Here is a 25673-nt window from a genome sequence, read left to right on the forward strand (position 1 = left end):
CGCATTTCCATTTGCCCCAAATGCTGTTTAAAAATTTACAGAAATCAATTCTTTTGTCATAAGCTTTCAAGCATTTGAACACTTTACATATATAATTTTTACTTTGAGATACATTTCATTATGATAGTACTTTTAACTGTATTTCTAAGAGTCAAAATTGAATCGAAGTAATTGATAGATCAGTAACATGCTACATAATTTTGTACCTTCGTAATTGACATGACTCTGAGAAATGATAGCATCAGGAAAAAAGCAAACTTACCACTTCTTCATGCCTGCATTTCCTCACATTAATTCCATTTATCTGCAATGGAAGGAAATTCCCAGTTTCACATAGTGTATTACAGACTGGCTTTTGTTTGCATCCACGAAGACAATAATGAGATGTATACCTGCAGAATTGCATCTCCGATGAAAAGCAGTCCTGAAAGCTCCGCTGTGAAGAAGAACAATTAAATACACCTTGGCATTTGTCAGTCAAATAAAGAGTTTTGTCTTAATTAAGGATAAAACAGTAAACTAATTATAAGTGTTTTAAACTAATTAGGAGCATTTTATAAGATTCCCCAAAGAACATAAATTAATAATATGATTTCTCTCTTTTCAGTTGCTGAAATAGGCAGACATTTCCTTTTGGTTCTATCATTTTATGACATTATAGCTCTTAAAACATGATCAGTACCCTCCCAACTTTGTGATTTTTTTTTTCTTTTTCAGCAAGACCAATTTGTGCTGTCCAAATAATCTTGGCTGTGTGGCTTTCCACAGTAGCATGGTTGACTTCTCATGTTGTACACTCTGGTTGTGTACTCTGTATTTTGATCTTGAAAGGTCAGAGTAATGATAGGAATTTAATCAAAGCTTGTTATTAATAGCTCTCAAAACCCAATATATATAGATATAATATGTACATATTATGTATGTATATATGCATATTCATTAAAAATTGATACCTTTTCTTAGTGGGTTACCAACTGTTTTATGCCTTTATACTATGATATCTCTGTGCAAATATCTAAGACTTTCAATCTGTCAGTTTCATGCTTTTGAGGAAATACTTTGCTGTTTTCCTGATTGCCAATAAACCCTTGATTTGTATATTCATGATGGGTTTTAGATGTAGCCTCAAAGAAAGTGAGTAAAATTGAGAAAAACAATTGCATCTGTATTTGTCCATGAAATGTGACTTAATTTTTGTGTCTTTAACCAACAGTTCAGAAGCTGTTCATATTTGGCCATTTCATACATGGTCGGTTCATATACGGTCATTTGAACTATTCGAGTCCATGACTTTTCCCTTTCTCTTTTGAAGGAGAACCTAGGGAAACTGAAGAATCGGACTTAACCTCTCACTGTATGAAGCTGCGGATCCAGGAGGGCCACTCACATCCCAATCAGTGAGCATGGTATTACAGAGGACTGACAGCTACAAGGTTAGCTATGCACATTACCTCTTTGCTCCTTGGAGATTTTAGAAATGACAACTGGAATGTTATGTTCTGCACCTCCCTAGAAAGAGACAGTCATAAATCATATTTTTAAGTCACTTTTTAGCCAATAAATAAATATAAAATCATTGAAAACTATAAATAGTTCATGTAGTGAATACCAAGCAGAATTTAAGCAAATTTATAGAATTTCTTTTAAGTAAGCATCATTTCCATGAAATTTGGCTAAATTTTTTGAAGTACTATAATGATATTTAATAATTAGTAACAATCAACTATAAAATTTTTATTTCTCAAAAAATTAATATCCATAGTTGCATTCTGTTCAGAATCCATTAAAAAGAATGCAAGGTATCTTGATATTTGTTACTTGGGATTCCAAGCATCAGATATTCGTACATTTCAATTCTCTGACTATTATTGTACTTTACCAAACAGACATTCTTTCAATGATTCGTTCTCAGTGCTAAATAACTAGAGAGAACTTGAAATTGATAAATGAAATTTACCAATCTCTTTAACAAAGTGAAATTGAGTAAAATAATAAATATAAAATACAATTCATGTTTCAATTGTTCCCATTTCTCCTCTATAGAGACTTGTTCCCTTTTTATCCACCAACTTTCCATGCTGCTGGATGATAAAGGAAAGCTTCTTGCCACCAGAATTAATAGAAAGATTCATAAAGAAATGAATTCTTTTTGAAGTAGTTCTACTTAATATTAGGTAAGGTCCCCAGTCCTTTCTTGTAATAGTTAAATCAGAAGATAACGACAGTCAGGTTCTATAAGAGCATCCCAGATTACAGTTTACTCTAAACATCACAGAGCCATTCTTGTTCTGTTATGAGTCACCAACATTTTAACGCACACAAAATGTTAGCCTTTACAGCTCAGCCTTTGCAAAGAAAGACTGGAAAAGTAGCTACCTTTATGCTTAATCCAAATCCTCCTACTGTCTGCCTTCTGATTGTCACCGTTCTTTCCTGAAAGACGAGATTTAAGAGTGGTAAGTGTTTCTGTACACTAAATATACTTTTCCCTATTGTTTTTTCAATTTCTGTTTGAAATGTAGAGGGAAATATTTTCGAAAACAAAAATACTTCAAATATTGCAATTAATGGAACATTTTACAGGATTTTGTTTTTGTTTTTGTTTGGGGAGAGGTTTTTGAGACAGGGTATCTCTGTAGCTTTGGAGCTTTAGAGCCTGTCCTGGACCTAGCTCTTGTAGATCACTGGCCTCAAACACACAGAGATCCACCTACCTCTGTCTCCCAAGGTGCTGTGATTAAAGGTGTGTACCACTACTGCCTGGCCACATTTTATAGTTTTTAAATCAAAAGTTAATCCTCTATTTGCCAAAATAAATGCTCCTAAATTCACAGTCTCTAAAAATGTCTTTCAATATTATTTTGAGACCAATTTTAGAACTTTTTTGTACTCTCATTTTCATGTTGCATATTCTTGAGTAGCCTAATAGTATCTCACTGGCAAAGGGTAAGAATCCCCCAGCTGAAGCCTTGTCTGCACCAGCGAGTGATAGATTTGTGATTTAAGAGCTAAGATGCAGGGTCTTCATAGCCTAGCACTTCAGAGAGCAATGTGCTGTCTAAGAGCTACACCACACGATGAGAAAGCTGTATTAAAATCCTTACTTTAAATGCTGGGAAAAAAAGAACTTACATTATAACAATGACAGTGGAATTACTAATGTACATCACTAGTACCCCTTAGTGTAAACAAGAATTCAGCTATAAAACTACCAATTCAGGCCGGGCAATGGTGGCGCACGCCTTTAATCCCAGCACTCGGGAGGCAGAGGCAGGAGGATCTCTGTGAGTTCGAGACCAGCCTGGTCTACAGAGCTAGTTCCAGAACAGGCTCCAAAGCCACAGAGAAACCCCGTCTCAAAAAACCAAAATAAATAAATAAAATAAAATAAAATAAAACTACCAATTCAGGGACCTTGGTGTAAGCACATGGATCATACCTGAACATATTCTGAAATTTTCAATAGGAAAAATTAATTTTGGGGGATTTAAGGAAACAGTTTTTGCAGCACAGTTTTCTGGAAGAAAGTTGCAGGGTAGGAAGCTGTATCTATATCATTAATCATTTATACCAGTCATCTCTGACCACCTGCCTTCTCTCTTGCATGTAAGAGAGATGTTGTAATATTGTACCTATATCTCCAAATATTTCCAACTCATTTACCTGACATCTCATTTCTCAAATGCAAACATGGTTCTGTTACTTCTACATCAATACTTTCTCTCTTTTCCTTAAGAACTATGTGAATGAATATTTAAAAATAAAAGCCAAAACATTTTATAAATAAGAAAACATTTTTTAAAATGTACTTTTTGTAGCATTTATTAAGAGTTAATCCTTAAAACAAGTCTCAATACATACAAAAAAATGAAGTAATCTTCCTTTTCCTTTCAGACCAATGATTAAATTTTATTTCAAAACAAAATAATAATAATAATAATAATAAAAACCAGAAAGCCTGCAAACTCATGGAAACTGAACAATCTACTGAATTAAAATTGGGTCAAGACAGAAATAAAGACTATCTGAAGATATACTAGGAAGATTAATATACATATACCCAAACTTATTGGACCCTATGAAAGTGGTACTAAGAGGAAATTTAATAGCACTAATTGTCTTCATAAATAAATTTCAGAGATTTCATACTAACAAATTAACAGGACAGTTGAAAGATCCATAACAAAAAAGTAAACACATAAAGATGAGTAGAAGGCAATAAATAATCAAAATGGAGTCTGAAATCAATCAAACAGAAAGAGAACAATGTATAGAAACAGAAAATTGGTTCTTCCAGAAAACACACATAATAGATAAATCCGTATCCAAACTAAATAAAAGAGAGAGATTAAGAAATTAACAAAATCAGAAACAAGAAGGGGAATATACCAACAAACAAAGGAAATTCAAAAATTAATTAGGTCATAAATCAAAAACCAGTACTTCACAAAATTGGAAACTCTAAAAGAAATAAACATTTTTTGATAGATATCACTTGCCAAATTTAAATTAAGGTGATAAAAAACAACTTAAATAGACCTCTAATCCATAAGGAATTAGAGTTGTAGCTGTTATATTTATTATTGCCAAATATGCAAGAAGTAAATTGGTGAATAGGAGGAAACTGCTTGGCAGTGAAATGGTTTTCATGCTAAAGGCCAGGAGTGTTGAGGAGCTGATAACAGGTATGGAATGGCTTCTCAGTGCAGGTCCTTTATGCAAAATGATTTCCCACTCTTTCAAGAGATAAAGAAGTCGAGGAGCAGGAAGAAAACAGGAAGCTCCCATACCTTCCTCTCAGCTGTGCTATATACTTCAAACTTCTTTTCTTTTAAAATTCTTTTGAGATTATAATGACATTTTCCCTTCTTTTTCCTCCTTCCAAACCCTCCAATACAAATTCATGGCTTATTTTCTTCATGCACTGTCAAACTGGGTTTTAAATCCCAGAGAACTTAGACAACAATGAGGATCCTAAGAGAGACATACATGGATCTAATCTACATGGGAAGTAGTAAAAGACAAGATCTCCTGAGTAAACTGGGAGTATGGGGACCTTGGGGGAGGACTGAAGCGGGAAAGGAAGAGACAGGGAGGGGAGCAGAGAAAAGTGTAGAGCTCAATAAAAGAAATCAATACAAAATAAATAAACAAAAGGTAGTCTTAGAATGAAAAAGTGGGACCTGAAATTCATGCAGGCGAGTAAGATACGTCAGGCTGAATGGAAGGCATCCTTTGACATTCTAACAAGACAATCCTGTGGGGCTGGCAGGCAAACACAGTGACAAAGACACTGGTTTCGTGGCTTTGCGGTAGTGGCTACATAACTCCATGCATTTGTAGAAGCCACAAAACTTTAGAGCACAAATAAGCAAATTTGCTTGTTTACCATAACATTTAGGAAGTTAAGGAAGGGGGTCCAAACTTGAACGGCAATGTGAGAATATTCTGTAATTACTTCAAATGTCCATGTTCCTACGTCTGTGTGTCTCACAGCACTGCACACTCTATTTCTAAGGAATAGGTTTAATTTTTCTAAAATAAACCATCCCCACTGTATAAATCAGTACCCATCCTTCTGATTGTGGTCTCTCTAAACCTGCACACTGGACCCTCACAGTAATTAAGTAGCGATTCCTTTTGCCTTTTTATTATGAATCAATGCATCAATGTTTCATTCCTTTTAAATAATGGTCTGCTGCATGCATGTGCTACAGTGCATCAGGAAATTAGACATGCATAAAATCAGAACAGAGACACAAGTTTTAAAGGCGGTCTTTACCGTGATGTGGAAATGCTAGGCAGAGGTTGCAGGAAAGACTGCAGTGAATTCAGGCTGCCCCAGAGAAAGGAAGTCCTCATACAGAGTTACAGTTCTTATAATGCTCCATTAGTTATGAGGCCAGCATATTTAAGGAATATTTTTTCTTATGGTATAGGGAAGCTTACTCATGTAAGACTCAGATGAGTGGTCTTTTCTGCTTAGAGACATGCTGTCGCTCTGAGCCTGGCTGGGGAAAGGAAACCCTTGTAGTTGGAACAGAAGGATGAATGTCAGACATAGTCCATGTAGCATATTTTCAGAAGGAATGAGGCATCCGCCTACTGAAGAAGGGTTAGTTCTGAGAATCTACTTGTACTTCCCTTATGAAATTCCCAATCTACTGCAGTTGTACCATTGGTTATGTATGCGTTCTTCCACGGAAGGCCTACACGTGACTTGTTTCTCCCCTTTGATTCGCATGAATGTCAGGCTGTGGGTGTGAGTATGAAATTTTGCTTAGACATGTGTCTTATTTCTCTTTGCTACAACCAAAGTGTATGTTTGAGGAACCAAACTGCTTCCAAAGGCAGTGAGATGCTAGCCTTCCCTTCCCAGTATTCAAACAGTTTCAAACAGCCTCCTTGTTCCTGTTGTTGCCTATTGTTCTAATTGTTCTTCAGATGATGTTTCTAAGATCACATCTTCTCACTTACTAACTGGTTCCCTATATAATTTCTATTGAAAAATAACCATTGAAATTCTTTGACTAATTTCCGGTTACAAATTGTATTACCCAGTTATAATAGTTCCTTATGTATTCTATACAATAGATAGTCACATGGTGGAGAAACAGTGTTTATTCACTATGTGTCCCATCTTTTCTTTTAATTTGCAGTGTTCTCTGAAGAAAAATATTATTAATTTTGATGATGGGCAATTTAACAATTTTTTTTGCTATGGCTAAGATTTGTCTACAGTTGCATAGTCTTTTTCTTACACTTAAATTTTATTTAATTTGAATAACATTTTTATGTAATTTGAAGCAGGTATCCAAGCTTATTAACTTATATGTGTCTATCAAGTTGTTCCAACATCATTTGAGGAGGAAATGGTTATTTCCCTGTTAGTCATGGTGTTCTCAGTGAAAAGCAACTGATCGCCAGCGGGATTTTATTTCCCAACTCCCCTTCCTTCACATGTATACACCTGGCAGAAAATCAGCACAGCTGGTGCCAGTGTCTAGCCACAGAAAGTTTTTTAAAGTCAGAAACTGCAAATCTTCCAAGTCTTTTATTCATTTTTAAATCATTTTAGTTGTTGTAAGCCTCATGCATACAAAAGAGTCTAGCAGAATTATGGTAAAGTTGATAAACATATTTACCAAAGTAGCAGGACAGAATATACAATATAATTAACATACAATAATCTGTAACCTTCTTGTAGGCCAATGCTAAATACACAGAGAAAGAATTCAAGGAAATAATCCCAGTCATGATAACCTAAGGAGGTAAATACTTGAAATAATCTTGCCAAAGAGGTGAAAGACTTCTGAGGTGAATATTCTAAAACAATGAAGGAAGAAATACTGAACAGATACCTGAGGAGGGAACAGCACATCCCCCACAGGCTCGTGGATTTGTAGGATTCATATTTTGAAAGGTGCCATACAATCTAAAATAATCTACTGATTCAAGGCAAATTCACCAAAAATTCCAATGAAATTCTTCAGAAAAAAATTAAAAAATGGTCTTTAACCTCATGCAGAAGCAAAATAGTTTCAGGACAGACAAAACAGCCTTAAACAAGAATGCCAGACTTAACATCATACTCCACAAATACTTGCTTGGCCCTGTTCATTACCACTACATTCACAATAGCCAGGAAATGGAATGAACCTAAATAAACATCTTTAAACTGAAAAATAGATACAAAACTCATGTGTGCTATATATCACTATAAAGCTGCAAAGAAAAAATAAAAGCATAAAATTTGTTGGTAAATGTTTATAACTAGAAATTATTATATTGATTGAGTAAACCCAATCCCAGAAAAACTAATACTGCATGTTTTCTCTCATTGATATCACTAGTCCAAAATCTTCAAAAGTGAATATATAACTTTGTATAACTTTAGAAACAGGGACACACTGGGCCAGGGAAGAACCAAAAGAAAAAATAGCAGGATGAAAGTCATATGATGGTGAAGGGGAAAATGAATGTCTTTAGTTGAGAAGGGGATAGAGATATTAATATAGAAGAAGGCAGAAAGAGTGAAAAGAACATTTAGGATGGCCATAATCGTATTGTATTTCTTTACCTAAATTATACAAACTGCATATAAATATATATATGTAAACATATTTACATATAGAGTGTAAATGAAGTATGCCACTCGAGATGACACTGTTCCTTCCAAAAAGACATAGACTATCTAACAAAATCCCAAATAGCAGGCATAAGAAATGTGATTTCAAGTTTCTGGTCAGAGAAGTCCATGAGACTTCTCAAACAATACAGGTTAGTGCTGTTAGCCTTGATTGTCCCCTAGGGGCTGAAGGAAAGTTCTGACAGCTGAAGACATCAGGCCCTTCAAATGTAGCACTCAATATCTGAGCTAGATTTGACCGGAAAGCCTTTTAGCTGAGGAATAACTTTTATAGTACAAGAAGATGCTATTCTAGTTTCTAAAGGAGAGAAACAACTAATAATATTACTTAAGTGTGGCACCAGTTTGATGGTAGCTCCAGCTGTCTCCTTAAGCTTAGATCCTGCTGAACATAAGGGAAGTCATGTCTGGTAGCAGAAAGCTGGCCAACTATCTGGGGCTAGTTAAGCCATGGATATTAGAGGAATTATCAGCATATATTGTTTCAAGCTCTACTACTAAAATAGCATAGAACCCATAGAGAAATAGGTATATTTATCAATGGAATAGAATTAAGGACCCAGAAAGAGGTCCAGAACCTATAGCTGTCATATTTTAACAAAGAAATGAAAACACACACTAAAGAAAAGTCAGCATCTTTAAAAAATATGTCAGAAAAACTGGATATCAACATGTAGAAAAATGAAACTTGACTCTGAGGCAAAATAAATTCCAGATGTACAGGAGATCTCAATGTTTGGCCACAAAATTAGAAATTCATAAATGAAAGCATATAAAATAAGAATAGTAACAATAATAGTAATAATGATAATAAATACCCACTCTGGATATAGGATCAAGTATGGGTTTTCTGTACAAGACTCTGGCTGCCAAGTAAAGAATTGGCAAGTGGCGATTCATAAAATTAAAAGTCTTCTGTACCGTGAGGAAAACTTTTAATCGCTTGAATAATCAGGTCAAAGAAAAGAAACAAAATATCTTCCAGCTATACATCTGAAGTCTAAAATACAAAAGAAACTAAAATATAAAAACAAATGCCAAGAAACCCATTTAAAATGTGGACTATGAACAGAACAACATGTTCCAAAAATGCAAATGGATTAAAAATGTATGTTTAAGGACACTGACATCAGGTGTTTCAGGGCTTCTTTTCCCTGTCTTAATGGTAAGGACAAGAAAAACAAGCACGACAGTGCTGGTGATGTGGACAAAGGGGAACCCTTAGGCACTGTTGGTGGGAGTGAAAATAGGCACAGTCACTGTGAAAACAGTGTATTCATTTCCTAGAAAATCAAAATAGCGTCTACGATGCTAATGACTATACCACCCTTGGGCACATATCCAAAGATTTATATCCATTTCAATAGATCAGCCACCCAGCTGGATACCCAATCTCTAGACCTTAGGTACTGGGCAAAACTCTGGGCCCCTCCCCCTGTAAACTATAAGTCCCACTCTGCCCCAAACCTACCCATCTCCCATGACCTTAGAGGATCTCTATGCATGGACTGTTACTGCAGAGTGGACCAAGAAGTGAGTGACCATCTCCCCAGTTAAACAGCCCAGTCTAGAGCCTTAGTATGAGGGTAGCCAGCCAAAACCCTCCATCAATCAGACCCTGAACCTGCAAGTCTCACTTCACCCACCCACCCCCAGAGAAATAAATGATTTCCAGAGACACTGTAAGCAATCTCACAGAGTGGACCAAGAGTGGTTGCCTAAGATACAGACAACAACTGCAACAACTGGTCCAAGAGCGGATCCCTGTGACACCAACACCAAAGCAATGGATGAGCCAAGAGGCAAAGACACTGCCGACAATTGGAGGAAGAGTTGGGTAAGCACCAATGCAAGGATTCATTCAACAACCTAAAAGGCAACATGGTAACACCAGAACCCAGTGGTCATATAACAGGAAGACCTGATCATTCTAACCCAGAAGAAGCATGAGAAAATCTCAAATATAACTTTATGAAGATAATAGAGACACTTAAAGAGGAAACAAAAACTCCCTTTACAAATGGAGGACAAAAACAAACAAAATATTGGAAGAAATCATTAAGTCTCCTTAAAAACCCAGGAAAACCAAGAAAAAAAAACAAAGAGGTGAAGAAAACAGTTCAAGGTTTGAAAACTGAAATAGAGGCAATGAAGATAACATAAACCAAGGGATTTCTGGAAATACAAGCTCTATTATAGCTGTACAGGAATGAAAACAGCTTGGTATTGGCATTAAAACAGAAAAGTGGACCAATAGGACCAAATCAAAGACCCTGATATTTATCCAAACACCTATGAACACCTGATTTTTGACAAAGAATCTAAAATTATACAAATAGAAGAAAGCATCTTCAACAAATGGTGATAGCTTAACGGTATGTCAGCACGTAAAAGAATGCAAATAGATCCATGCACAAAACTCAGATCCAAATGGATCAAAGACATCAATATAAATCCAGCTACACTGAACCTCACAGAAGAGAAGGTGGGAAGTAGCTTTGAACACATGGGCACAGGAGACCACTTTCTAAATGTAACACCAGTAGTACATACACTGAGAGCAACAATAAATAAACAGGACCTTATGAAACTGAGAAGCTCTGTAAAACAAAAGGCACAGTCAGTTAAACAAAAAGGCTGCCAACTGAATGGTAAAAAATCTTCGCCCACCCCACATCAGACAGATGACTGATCTCCAAAATATATAAAGAACTCAAGAAACTAGACATCAAAATATCAAATAATCCAATTAAAAAATGGGTACAGATCTAATCAGAGAATTCTCAAAAGAAGAATCTCAAATGTCCAGAAGACATTTAAGGAACTTTTCAAAATCCTTAGCCATCAGGGAAAGATAAATCAAAATGACCGTCTTACACCAGTCAGGATAGCTGAGATAAATAACAACAATGATAGCTATGCTGAGAAGGATATGGAGTATGCAGGTGGGAGTGCAAACTTGAACAGACCCTCTGGAAATTAGTATGGCAATTTCTCAGAAAATTGGAAATCAACCTACCTCAAGACCCAGCAATACCACTCTTAGGCATAAACTCAAAGGATGCATACTCATACCACAAGGACATTTGCTCAACTATGTTCATAGCAGCATTATTCATAATAGCTAGAACCTGGAAACAACCTAGATGCCCCTCAACTGAAGAATGGATAAAGAAAATGTAATACATTTACACAATGGAGTACTACTCAGTGGTAAAAAACAACATCTTGAAAAACTGCATGCAAATAGATGGAACTAGAAAAAAACATCCTGAACGAGGTAATTCAGAAACAGAAAGACAAGCACAATATATACTCACTCATAAGTGGATATTAGACATAAAACAAAGGATATCCAAGCTAGAGTCCAAGAACCCAGAGAAGCTAAGTAACATAGAGAACCCTAAGAAAAATGTATGGATCCCCTGGGAAGGGGAAATAGATCAGATTTCCTGAGAAAATTGGGAGCATGGGGGTGGGGAGAAGAGCGAGTGCAGAGGGGAGCACAAGTGTAGAAGGGAAGGTGGAAGGAGGACTGGAGGAATCAGGATGGTGGAGACAGGGAAATGACAGAGAGAGAGAACACGGAAAGTTTGATATTTTGATTGAGGGAGCCATTATGGGGCTAGTAAGAAATCTGGTACTAGAGAAATTCCCAGGAATCCACAAGGATGACCCCAACTAAAACCCTAAACAATTATGAAGAGAATGTTTGAACTGGTCTTGCCCTGTAATCAGATTGATGACTACCTTAAATGTCATCATAGAACCTTCATCCAGCAACTGATGGAAGCAGATGCAGAGAAACACAGTAGAGCACTGGACTGAGCTCACAAAGTCCAGTCGAAGAGAGGGAGAAAAAAGGGGGAGGAGTGATGTCATTATATAATAACCTAAAAATATTTTTTAAGAAGTTATAGTAAAAAGGAAACTTAGAAAAGAAGAAAATATTTGGCTTGCTAGCATCCTTAGGCTCTTGAAAAAAATGAAAACAGATTTTCTTGGAGCATATTTGAGATGTCCATGATGGCAGTGAGTCTCTGTATGGGAGCAAACTATCATGAATACAATGAACTGATATTAGGAGGACATAGATAGATGTAACGAGGAGATGCTTGGAAAACAAATGAAACTCACAGATGTACTGTGAGAAAGAATCATAGATGCTGTAATAATCCTAATTCAAAATTAACAAGCTAGTTCTTTGCGCTTGTTTGTTTTCTTTCTCTTTATAAGACTTTATAGAAATATTTCATTTGCATGGCCCTTTCTGAGAACATTTCAGTACCCCTGAATGTTAGAACACATTTATTGTAAATGCAGCGAATATTCATGTGTATGGTTTATATCTCACTGATATTCCTATTCTTTATAAATTTTACCACTATTATCTAACGTATACATTTAAATGTTTCAACTGAGATTGCAACTATTCTGTGTATCTAATGCTTTGATCTGTGGTAGTTCAGTATACAGTCAGCCTCCCGTCATCACATATTCAATTAGCCACAGATTTCAAGAATACTTGAAAAAAAAAACATTTATACATATACTGGACATAATGATGTTTTTATTCATTAGAGAGGAAGGCAAAAGAAATACTTAAATATTCATTTGCAGCATGCCTGCTGTTTTGAAATCACGAGAGATGATTTATAGCATGCAGAGGAGCTCTGTGATTCACAGGAAAATGCTGAGGTCTCCGCATTTTAGATAAGGCTGTAGCTGGATGATGTAATCTATTTGAAAACACAATTGTCAAAAGCTTATTTAATTCACAGTCTAATAGGAAGGGAGACTGGAAAAGAAGGGCCCTTCATCCCTATGCATTGCTTGACTGACAGAACTGTGGCTCCCGCTGCTGCCTAGCAACAGCTGTGTCAGTCCTGAGAAAGAGGCAAATTCAAAATAAAAGGAGAGTTTCTATTAAACTCCAAATTTGAAGTATCTGGTAGATAATTATTGTATTCTTTAGTTTTATAGAAGGGATTTAAGCATCCTCAGGTTTCCATGGAACTATTCTTGGTGATCTTAGGGCCCACCCTCTTTCACGTATTGCACAGTGACTTTAGTGTTCCTGTGTCAACAGTCCCCTTCACCTTGTTCCGTATCCACGTCAAGTTCTGAAATGAGAATTACATTCTATTGTGACCACACAGAGTTCAGAGAAACCTTGTTCCCCTCTCTTCATTATCTTACCCACTTTCTTTACTTGACTGTACTTGTTCCACTCATGTCTGTACAAATATGGTGAAGAAACCACTCTTTATTGCCTGCTTTATAAACACCCATGACTTCTTCCTCTGAATGAGCACATTCATATTTCTTACCACAGCCATGGCTGTGGGCTCAAATCTGTTTTGGGCTAAATATTAACAGAAGTGGCTGAGAAAAGATCTGTAGCCCTATAACCAGACTGGCTCCTCATAACTTCAAATTAATGAGATTTTCAACTTTCCAGTGCAAACCTTTCTGTGAAAAAAATTCACTCCTCACAGTAAATCCCATAGAACACTCTTAAGAGAGCTCCTTGCTGGGTGACTGAGTATCTCTGGATGATTGGTACCACATCTCCTGTTCCTCAGGGCCTCCCGGAGTTTTTGGTGGAAGACAAACATATCAACAGTTGATGGAGGAAGCCCTTCTATTTCTCATCTCATTTGTCTGTTGTTGACCTTGTTTTCTGACTTGATTGAATACTATTTAGAAAATTCTTACTTAAGTTTATAGTGCTTTTTTTTCATATTCCCTACATTTTCTTTTGCCACTTTTTTGAGTTTCAGTTGTCACATTGAGTGTTTGAATCTCCCTGGAATTGGTTTTCATGTAAGACAAAAGATAAAGATCAAGTTTAATTATTCTAAATTTAGAGATTCTATTTTCTAGCCACTAACTATTGAAGATGTATGTTCTCTCTGGTGTGTACTTTTCAAAAATTTGTTCAAAATAAGGAAGTTTAAGTTATTTTTGTGAGGATAATCATCCTGAGGTGAACCATGACCATTCTAAAGAAAAACCATTGTAGTTTTCTAAAAGATGAGGGGGCCTCGCAAGGATGATTCTACCTGGAGGGGTGGTAATGTCACTAAACTGACAAATACCACCCAAGTATCACTTTTACACTACAAGTTGTCTTAATCTGCTTTGAAATATTTGGGAGAATATGATATCAGATCAATATGTAGTCTTTAATTCATGCTGATCACTGTTATTTTCTTCCATTACCCTGTTTTTTCAATTATTTTTATTTGTCATGTTCCGAAGCTTTCAGGATAGATATTATACACATGTCAAATTCATCTTTAAATGCCTTCTGGTTGGTAAGTTGTGAATTACATTTACAGTCAAGGGGGGAAACAATTCAATTGAATTCGGTGAGCAGTGCCTTGAATCTCTTCAAAGGCACTGGGAAGTGATTTCTACCATCACATTCAGTACCAATCTTGAGTGGTATTATCATGATAAGCTCAGGACCAAGGGCATTAGGATGCATAGTTGAAAACTATCTGCAGTCTTTCATAATCAGATTGCATTCCCTGCCATATGAGAGCAAGGACTGAGAAGACAAAGAAAGAAGGCTCTACAGTGTGTTGTGGCATAATTAATGTCCTTAAACAGGGACATAGCTTACTGAGCAGTGTGAACACAAATTACCTAAAGGACCATTGACTGGTTCCAAAGTGAGAGAAATTATTCAACATTCTCTTTGAAAAAGCATTTTCATCATCAAAAGCACAAGCAAAAATGTCAAAGGGAGAGGTACTTACACCAGAATAGAAAGGCTCACCAGACACACACAGAACGTCTTGCTCCTGTAGCATCAGCAGATCTCTGGCAAGATGCAGCCGGACTTTAAAAGGTTCCTGATTACCATCTTGTAGCAAGCAAACCCCTGTCTTCGACTTTAGATAAAAAGAACAAGAAAGAGAAAAATGCTCAATTCATGGGTTATGATTCTCAGAACTACTGACAGCAAAGTGTGATGGGTAACATTTTTGAGGTAAGGGAAATGCTTTACGTTACCCACGACTTTACAGACGTGCTAACGAATGGATAATAACTTTGAGCAATATGGAAGTATAAATAACTGGGGCTATGCTAGAGAGACCACACTGAGACACAGGAGGAAAGACTGCATCAAACGTGCTTCATTACACTGAGAAATGATAGAAATATTAAGAGTTAAAATATGAAAGTAATAGGTACATTGAGATCTCTTTTACATTGCATGGAGTTCAACATTTTAATGTTTGTAAGTCATAGTTTGTGTACGTATATTCTGGACCATGCACAAGTGTCTAATAAATTTCAAGTAACTCTGATTACTCCAAAAAGAAAGATAAGAAAGAACAATCCTGCAAATCTGGTCTCTATGACTCATTCTTGAGTTAGTGACCATTAAGTCACCTTCTGTCTTCGATATGAAATTCAAAATTGAAAAAAAAAACATGCTTAGGGTTTTCTTAGATTTCTACTATGTTATCACCTTTAGTTGTGAGCACACCCACAAACATTTTTGAATCTATAAAGAAGTGAAGATGAGGGTTTGAAAACTATATGAATGAATGGAAATATTTATAGACAGATTTACTATAAACTAAAAAAGATTTATTTAAAGCTTGTGTATTTGCTTGACACATTTTTTGGAATTGTGTGAACAGATTGAATACTTTTAAATTTGTCCTTTCTCATCTGATTGTGAATCAAGAAGACAATAAGAACAAAGATTACTTCAAAAGATAGGTTTTTTTTAAATAAATACTGGTCATACTTGGCTCAATGAATTAGTATCTAGGGATGTGTATTCATCTTATTTAATGAGAGTATGTAGTTAAATAAATAATACCAAGCTTGATCTTGAATAAGATTATATACATGGACATTAGCTGGTCTGTTTCCCAAGAATGTCTTATAGTGTTTATAAAAATACAATATACTTAACATCCAATATTACTCTTTGTGTGGGTCATGGTAAACAGATGGATTTGTTTATTTTTGCACAAAGAATTATATCTGGATATTTAATATTCGGGACATAGAGCAATTTCAAAGCTTTTTTAGAGTTCATTGATATTTATAGCAACCAATTCTAAGAACACCACAGGGAAAAGGGACCAAAAAACATTTGTAGGCTTTTCAAAAACTGTTGAAAATTTTGAAATTTTTATCCTAATCCCAAGATGAAATTCGTTCAATAATTTTTGCAACTGAAATCAGCAACTCAGATGATAATTTTTCAAATCAACCATCATGATACACAAAATTCAAAGGTGTATTAATTTCACATTTATAAACTATGTAAGGATAGTATAAAATATTAAAGTGATTTGTTTTTTTAAATAAAACCACTATATTTCCATAGGAGCAGAACTTTGTAGGCACAGTAAAAACACTAAAGCTCATAACAATTAGTAGCAGGGGATATGAGCTAAAATTTTCTGTCAGCGTGCATTGGCTTCATTTGATGTGATAGTATATGCAAAGCAAAGTGTCCTGTTATATGTTAGAATCAAGTCTTCAGTAAGTCTCACAAAGAAACCAAAAATCAGAATGCCAGAAACACCTCAGACTATGTATATATTTGATATGGAATTGATTTTTGTTTGCCTGAGTTTCACAATCCTCTTGTTTTTCCTTTGAATGGCAATCAGTATTCTGGGTAATAAACCCCACTATTAATATTGAAAATAAATGTTTATCACAGGGTATATTTTGATTACAATTTCCCCTACTGCATTTCTTCCAAGATCTTTCCCATCTCCCCAGCTGTCCAACTCTACACCTCCATATAATATTTTTCTCTCTCTTTAGGAAGAAAACAAAAAAAAGACAATTTAAAAAGAATCATACACAGAGAGACATAACCATAAAATCATACACAAACAAAACACATAAAAACATAGAAGCTAAAACCATAATACATAAAGTACCAGTAAGATTTTCAAAAGCCCAAATGAAGCAATATGAGGTTTAAAAAACAAAGCAAGTAAAACCTACAAAAGTAACATTGAGTTGTTTTGTATTGATCAATTACTATAGCACAGGACCAACCCCAAAGTGTGATTTATATGTCCTTTGAGACTCCATAATGGAAAATTTATTTTTCTTTTGCAAAGAGTTGCAAATTGGAGATACCTTCTTAGGATTGGGAGCTCATGCCTAATTCCCCCTTTCGACTCTGGGACAAAATTAGGATAAATCTGTGCAGGAACTGTACATTCTGACAAAGTTTCTGTGAAGTCATATGTACATTAGTCCCCTTATGTCTGGAAATCACTCTTTCCTGGAAGTCATCTAGCTACTTTAATTCTTACAATCTTTCACCTCCCTTTCCGCATAGCCCCCTGATCCTTGGGAAGAAAAGAATTCAGTTCAGGAACCAGTGTCTTAAATACTTGCACTCTCTGCATATTGTCTTATTGTGGGTCTCTGCAAGAGTTCCCATTTACTACAAGAGAAATTTTTTACGATGATGGCTGAGTGAAGCTCTGATCTACAGGTGTAGTAGGATATCACTAAGAAGTCATTTTATTGCTAACTTACTTCAGCAGTACTTGGTTTTGCCTAGGTCATGGACCATCTAGTCTCAGGTTCTTAACAATCCAAGCAACGTTGTTTATGGGCTTCATCTTGCGGAATGGGCTTTAAACCCAAACTGAGAGTAGTTAGTTACACCCACATTTGTATGACTTTAGCCTACAAACAGGTTGCTATCATAGACTGAAAGGTTTATAGGTGGGTTGATGATTAGCTTTCTCCTCTGTTAGTATGCAGAGTACCTTACAGTTCAATAAATATTGGTCAGCAGAGATGAAGGCTATAGTTAAGCCCCAGCTCAACTACTCTTCTCTATGTTCAAGAAGAAATATAAATATCCTCTTCAACAATAGAGCCTTACTCTCAGTTGGTGGAGAGCAACTAACAGCCTTTTCAACAGCCCAAGTTGTTAGGGGTTTCCATGGGATCCCTTTGGCCAACAACTGAATTATATATAAACCAATCCTGACATATTTTGCCATGGGCTGTGCATTATTAACAGCAGATGGTAATTAATATTCAAGGTGTCAGGAGGAAAACTTGTGATGGGAAAATCTCATTAGGAAAGGCCACGAGGCTACAAACTTTGGAATATCTTCTGCTTTTGTCTGTAACTCCACCTGTGCTGATGCAAATTTCCCTTTATCACAGTGTGTTTGACTCATGAGTACATCACAATCTACTGGGCATTTTTATCTGTGGATTGTCTAGAAGATGATTCCTCCTTAACCTGTATTGCATAATTGATATCAATAATGTTAGCTTTTATAGAATTCTGATGATTAAAAATGAATTAAAAAAATGATACAAAGTTAAAGTTTATGAGCTACTCCTAGGAGATGTTTTACATCACAGCTTAGGTTGACAGGAAACTGGTGGAATTTTCCCCAGCTGCCAGGAGAGATGTGCACTATCAGCTGATATAAAACTTCAAAATAGCTTTACATTAAACTAGATGCCTTGCTTATGGTTTTTAAGATAAACTATTCCTAGAAATGCAATCTAGTTTACAAGGATATATAGCCAAGCTGTCTGATTTGTTGAGCCAGATTTAAGAGTGCAAAGCAACCTACTTGCTGCACACAGTCTCATTACTTGGTGTAATTGTTATCCTAGGACAGTAATTAATTCAGCTTTTGTTCAGAAACACCACAGGAAGAGAAGATCTTGCTGGTCAGTGCTACAAGAAAGTAATTTGACCTCATTTCCCTGAGAAATAGTTATGTTTCCTTTTTATCATCTAGAGTTATGCGCAGGACAGAAAGTACATTCTGAGATTTAGAACGCTACTAGTGTCACAATGCCTTGGGGAGTGCCAACTAAGCGGATACTAGAAGATTGACAGCACCATGGGCCTAAACTAAAGAATTTATGACACATCAAACACGGCACGCACCGAGTCCAACAAAAAGCCCAGCATTGTACAACTTCTGTTCACAGAATATTAGTTCAAAATGTCTATATGCTCCAAAGTATATGTTACAGTCTTTTCTTAAACTCCTCAGTGGGTTAAGATTATAATGCCTTTAAAACCCTTTATAAGATTTCATCTCTAGATAGATAATTAATGACTGATTCTTTCTTTGCAGCTGTAAGTTACAGCCCACTAATAAGGGGGTTGTCTGAGAAACATGCTACTTTCTTGATCTATGACAAGTTATTTAGATTTATTGCTTATGAGTTGTCAAGATGACTCTATTTTTATCATTTACTGAAATGGAATGTGTCTTTCATATGTGATTCCTGTATTTCCTGAAAGGTTTTGATGGGTATATCTAGCTGTGAAGAACAAAGAAAGCAAGCTATGGCAACATGAGAGAACAGAGAAGGATCTATCAGAAAAGTGCATGAGAGTCTGTTTTCCACAAACCCTCAGATAGAAAAGTCTTGGTATGCTGACACTGCGGATTTTTTTCATATCCCGGGCAGTCTAGGAGCTGGTTTCTCTCTAGGTTGTGGTAATGTTTAAGGCAGAGATGTGAGATGCCTAGTTGGGGCATTGTCTCTGCCATTACTTTGTGACTCCATTTATATTTCTTTCAGTTATACACGTATTTAATGAACCTTAAATTTAAGAAGCTCATAGATTTCCATATGACTCCACAAATGACCCTGAGAGTTAGATGTTACTGCTCATATTCCTTCTCTTATGCTCTTTTCCCCTCACCATTTTATACTCATACTCCTATCTCCCTTTTCCACTCTCTCCAAAATTATATATTCATATATTCTATCTACCATTCCTTAAAAAAATCATCCATTTCCTGGTAGTCTCTTACTTTATACTTATACCTAACCACAGTAGTAATACATATATATATACATATATTGTATATATATATATATATATCATATACATATATATCAATAGTTCAAAAACTAAAATCTACATATAAGAGAATGCATGTAATATTTCTCTTTTGTTTCTGAGTTAACTTACTCAGGATAATTTTTTTGCTAGCCATTAATCTACCAGCAAACATCATGATTTCACCTTTAATAGCTGATTAGTATTCCACTGTGTAAATGTACCACATTTTCCTTACCCCATTCATCTTTATAGACATCTAGGCTTTTACCAATTTTTGGCAATTATGACTAAAGCATCAATTAACATAGATGAGGAAGCAGGATTTATAATTTTGGGCACTAGCCTAAGAGTGATAAAGCTGGGTCTTGAGGTAGAACTATTCCTTACTTTCTGAGGAATCGTCACATTGATTTCCAAAGTGGCTGTGCAAGTTTGCACTCTTACAAGCACAGAATAAGATCCCCTTTCCCCATATCCTTGTCACATGAACTGCTATTGGCTTTATTGATCTTGGTCATTCTGACTGGTATAGGACAAAATCTCACAGTAGTTTTGATTATCATTCTCTGAAAACCAAGAACACTGACCACTTCTTTGTTAGGCATTTGTGTTTCATCTTCTGGGAACTCTGGGTTTACTTCTGTACCCATCATTTAATTGGGTTTTGTTTTCCTTATGTCCAATTGTTTTGTTGTTGTTCATATATTTTAGATATTCACCACCAATCATCTGTATAATTCTTAAAGATCTTCTCCCACTGCATAGCTTGCTGTGAGAGGTTAAGCAATTTGTTTTCTAATTTTTGCTTTTTTTTTTTCAAAACAAGGTTTCCCTGTATAACTCTAGATGTCCTGGAATCTATTGCAAATTTGTTGGCCTCACATCTAGACATCCACCTGCCCATAATTCCTGAGTGGTAATAGGACAAGTATACACCATCATACTTAGCTAAATTTATTTCCATTTAAGATTTTATGTTTCAATGTCATACATGAGCACTGTACCTAAACTACTTCCAACCCTACCTTGCCTCAGTTCTGCCCAACTTCTTCTGAAATTCATTATCTCTTCTGCATATAAAAGCTATTGGATTTAATTAGCATCACTCATGCTGTATGTGTTCAGACCTAATCATTTAGGGTTGGGCAACCTATGTGTGAGCTCACCCACGGAAGTAATTGATTCTCTCTCTCTCTCAAAAGCCATTGACCACCTCTAGTTATTCTCTTAGGGATGAGACCTTATTGATGGGCTGACTAGTCTTATGATAACTTGACATACAAACTAGAGTTATCGGAAAGGATGAAATCTCAATTGGGAAAATTCCTTCATAAAATCTGGCTTAAAGGCATTTTCTTAATTATTGATTGATTGGGAAGGGACTAGGCAATTTTGAGATTTCTAGGCTGTTGGCCCTGATTGTAAAACAAAGTAGACTGAACAAGCCATGGGGCCAACCCTGTATGCAGGCAATACTCCTCTATGGTCTCTGCATCACTCCTGCCTCTCAGTTTCTACACTGTGTGAATTCCCATCCTGACTTCCTTCAATGATGGACGACAATGTGGAAACGTAAGGAAATAATCCTTTCCTTCCCAACTTATTTTTGGTCATGGTGTTTTATTGAAGCAGTAGAAACCCTGACTAAGACAGTTGACATGACAAGTGGTGTGGTCATATTTTGTTGGTCTGTTCAGATAACTATATTCTTGAGAGTTCATGGATGCATTCCCCTGTTTTCTTTTCGTTATTTAATTTTTCCTTTGATGTGGACTGAAAATACATGTATTTTGGGGGGGTTAAGAAATATTTCAAATATAATTCAAAACTACATAAGTTTAGGAAAATTGCTTTAGTAGATACTTAGCACCTACAACGACTCCAGCTGTGAGCAATTAGCTAGGTAAAAGACATGAATTTTCTTTTATCAAGCAAGCTTTTTATTCAATTAGGTAGCTGATGATTATCTACAAAATAAGCAGTCTATTATAGCATTAGGGATATCTTGCTAAGCTAATCATTGTTGTGATCACAGGCTTTATAGTGTGTCGTAGTGCTGTTTGCTCCAATTCCTTGGTTCAGCCACTATGATAATCAGTGTGGAGTAGCTTCCACAATATAAATCAGATCTACCATAGATAGACCCAACAATACAACTCTTTGGTCTATACCAAAAAAATAGATAGTTACAGTTTTCTTTAGTTATGATAAAAGATAAAGTAAATAGAATATTGTAACTAATTCTTGCTTGATACTTGTTTTGTTATATGGAATTTTACTATGTTAAAGTTAAAGCCTTCCTTTTTGTTTAAACAGAAAAGTGGAAATGGTGGGGGAGGTCCTTCTGTCTATATGTTGCTTTCATTGGTTAATGAGCAAAGAAACTGCCTTAACCTGTTGATAGGGCAGAACTTAGGTAGGCAGGGAAAACTAAATGGCTTACTGGGAAAAAGAAGGCAGAGTTAGGAAGAAGCCATTGAGCCACCAGAGACAGACACTGGGAATTTTCCCTGTAAGCCAGAGCCACATGGTGATATACTGATTAATAGAAATGGATTAAATTAATATAAGAGTTAGCTAATAAGAAGTTAGAGCTAATGGGCCAAGCAGTGTTTTAATGAATACAATTTCTGTGTGGTTATTTTGGGGCTCAGCTAGCCAGAAGGCCGGGATGAACAAGCGGTTCACTCATCCTAAACTGTAGCACAGCTCTCAAGGACCAGTCTCTGCAGAGAATATCACATGCATACCATGACATCACCCACTCTGACAGATGTGAACAAACATAGCACAACCGACAGGAAAAGGCAAAAAAAAAAAAAACCTCAACTCCACAACTAAAAATAAATAGTATGAACACAAACAATAGAACAAGCAGGAAAAGGTAAAAATAAACAACAATAAAAAAGCAGGAATGAACATCTATCTAAATGAGATAAGGTACAAATTAGCAATTAATCATCGAGAGGATGACAGCAGATCCATACCTCTCCTTCTCCTCCAGATCCAACCTCCTCAGTCTCATTTCCCTGTCTGTAGTAGAAACTTTCAGACACTCTCCTTTTCCTTGCTGAACTCATTTTTCAATGAATCACAGAGATTTTCCCCTCTCATCTTTCTTTCCCCATCTCATCCAGTTATCCCACCCTCCAACACCAGAAGTCACTGGAAACACACATGAAAAGCAAACCATTGAAACAGGTACCAACTTAAGACATTCACCCATCGTCCTTCCCCTACAAATCAAATGTCCCACTCTCATCCTTAGCTCTAGAGCAGGGCTCCAGCTGCGGTCCCCACCACCACATTTCTTGTGCATCTTACAGGTCATCCACTCCTAACCTTCCTCCCCCAACTCTCGTTCTATCCTAGCCCCAACCTCTTGCTAACCCATAGGCCACAAGTGATATTGTAGCAGGTGGGCTGTCTGTAGATCATCTGTCTCCTTTTCCTCTAATTAAAGCCCCCATTATAATTAACAATACAATACCAGACCTTCTGGGATGACTTCTTTCCACTTCCCCCATTCAAAAGAGACTGAATAAGCACATCTGGGTTGAACACTCTGCTCTCCTACCTCCTGGGAACCCTGTCAGGCCCCCTAACATATCCCCATTCCTAATTATCAGCTCCCATTACCCAGAACTGAGCTTTACTTAGATCAACCAGTGCCCTCAATGAGATCAAATCCAAAGTTAATTTCCTACTAGACAATGCACAGGTATCACACTCTCTGAAAATCAAGAGAGAAAACAGACACCAGGGAGCAAAACAGCCACCAAAAAAAGACAAATCCAGAAATCTAAATGTAAGTAGAAAAAGACAAAATCTCCTGAGTAAATTTGGAGCATAGGGATCATAGGAGGGGATAGAAGGGGAGAGGAGAGGAGAGGAGAGGAGAGGAGAGGAGAGGAGAGGAGAGGAGAGGAGAGGAGAGGAGAGGAGAGGAGAGGAGAGGAGAGGAGAGGAGAGGAGAGGAGAAAACTATATTGCTCAATAAAAACAATTTAAAATAAATAAAATAGATAGATAGATAAATAAATAAATAAACAAACAAACAAATAAATTGTATTCTGGTGTTAATGAGTCTTTTCCCTAGGAAAAGTTTCATGTTTATAGAGTTTGGTCCAGTGTTTTCTGATTAAAATCTGCAGCAGGCAGAAATTTTGTTGACTTACCTCCTCACAGGTAGTTCTGAAATCCATGTGCTGTGGCACTCTGAAGGATGCGTTCTGCAAAGACAGAGAGTGAGTTGTTACAGGCAATATGGAGAGCAACACAGAACACAGCACAAGAAGCCCAAATACTGCTGTGGGAAAAGTATAAACAGCCAGCTAAAAGAAGCAAAACCACAGGGAAAAGGAGGCCTTTAAAAATGTTCACTTCAATCTTTGGCGAGGATTGAACAACTCCTAATCATGTAGTGCAATGGAGAAATTCCAAATCCCTCCACCTGTCTTCTTAGAGGATATTTGGCCATGTGATTAGGCTCATTTCTCAGGTTCTTCCTCATTTGTGCCATTTATTTCGAAACCTCAGTCTTTGAGAGGGAGAATTTCAAAAGGTATAATTAAACGTTGCCTTTCATCTGATTCTTGAATGAAAGGTGAATTAATTTTACTCTTTGTAACTGAAATGTTACATGCATGAATTATTATCTCTGGAACTTAAATTTTTATTCAGACAATTAAGATGCAATAAAGTAAGTTACTCATCAGTTTGCATGATAATAAAACAATTGAAAATAGAAATGTTCAACATTTTCACATAGAGGTGACTGTATAACTATGCGATGAAGACAGATTTAAATGCATACAGTGTTTTAAAATTTTTATTTTAGCATTATCTTTCCAATATATTTTGAAGTTAAGAAAACTAAGCATTTACAAAGAAAAGCATTTCTATATTATAAAATAAAAGTGTCCAGCTAAATAATGATTACACAAGGAAAATCTCAGAGAAAAATGTTTAGTCTTCAAAATAGAAAACACTCCACTACTTAAAAATTACTGTCTTTGAAGGAGTAAAAGTCTTCCTCCTGTGTCACAATGTGTTGTATGAGATCAAGGAACGCTTGATCAAGCAAGTACAAAAAAAATAGTATGGGAAGAGCCTTCACTCTCATGATTGCTTGGCTTCCACAGAATTGAAATTTGCAATTATGCAGTAAAAATAAATAAATAAACAGACCTAGGTATTTTATGTGACATATAAAGTATACAGAATATGTTTTGTGGATGTAAACCTAATTTTATTTTACTAAAATATGTAAGAAGATAGTTTGTCCTATACTAAAACAATAAGAAATCATTAGCCTTTAAAAATTACAGTTACAAAGTAGCAACGGAAATAGTTCTATGGTTGTGGGTCATCATAACCTGAAGAATTTATTGAGGTGCAAAAGCATTACGAAGGATGAGAAACAGCAATTTAGAGGGTCTTGTTTTCTTGATATCCTCCTTTCCCTCTGGAGAATATAATCTTGCCATTTCCCCTTCTGTGGCATTCCCTGAACTCTGAGGGCAGGTATTTGATGGAGACATCAGATTTATGGCTGGGTATCCCAAAGTCTCTTACTCTATGTATAATGTCTCTATATTTCTACCCACATGCCCATATGCTTCAGGAGGAAACTTCTCTGATCATATGAGAAAAAAGCACTAACCTGTGAGTATA

At 36.1% G+C, this 25673-nt stretch overlaps 1 protein-coding gene across 3 annotated transcripts in view; it reads right to left on the bottom strand.

The window, feature by feature from the left end:
• Sntg1 (syntrophin gamma 1) overlaps nt 1–25673 on the bottom strand; it is a 396311-nt gene that overhangs the window by 142906 nt on the left and 227732 nt on the right. For 2 of the 3 annotated variants that reach the window (XM_075967101.1, XM_075967103.1), the window contains 6 exons: nt 24176–24229; nt 14917–15051; nt 2377–2433; nt 1452–1509; nt 393–436; nt 263–304 (listed from right to left, as the gene is read on the bottom strand). In XM_075967101.1, coding sequence (XP_075823216.1) covers nt 263–304; nt 393–436; nt 1452–1509; nt 2377–2433; nt 14917–15051; nt 24176–24202 — 363 coding nt within the window. In that variant the 5' untranslated portion in view covers nt 24203–24229. The remainder of the gene's footprint in view (nt 1–262; nt 305–392; nt 437–1451; nt 1510–2376; nt 2434–14916; nt 15052–24175; nt 24230–25673) is intronic. The other variant, XM_075967104.1, reaches the window with a different exon arrangement.

The sequence above is a fragment of the Microtus pennsylvanicus genome, chromosome 3, assembly GCF_037038515.1.
Source record: "Microtus pennsylvanicus isolate mMicPen1 chromosome 3, mMicPen1.hap1, whole genome shotgun sequence".
Lineage (NCBI taxonomy): Eukaryota > Metazoa > Chordata > Mammalia > Rodentia > Cricetidae > Microtus > Microtus pennsylvanicus.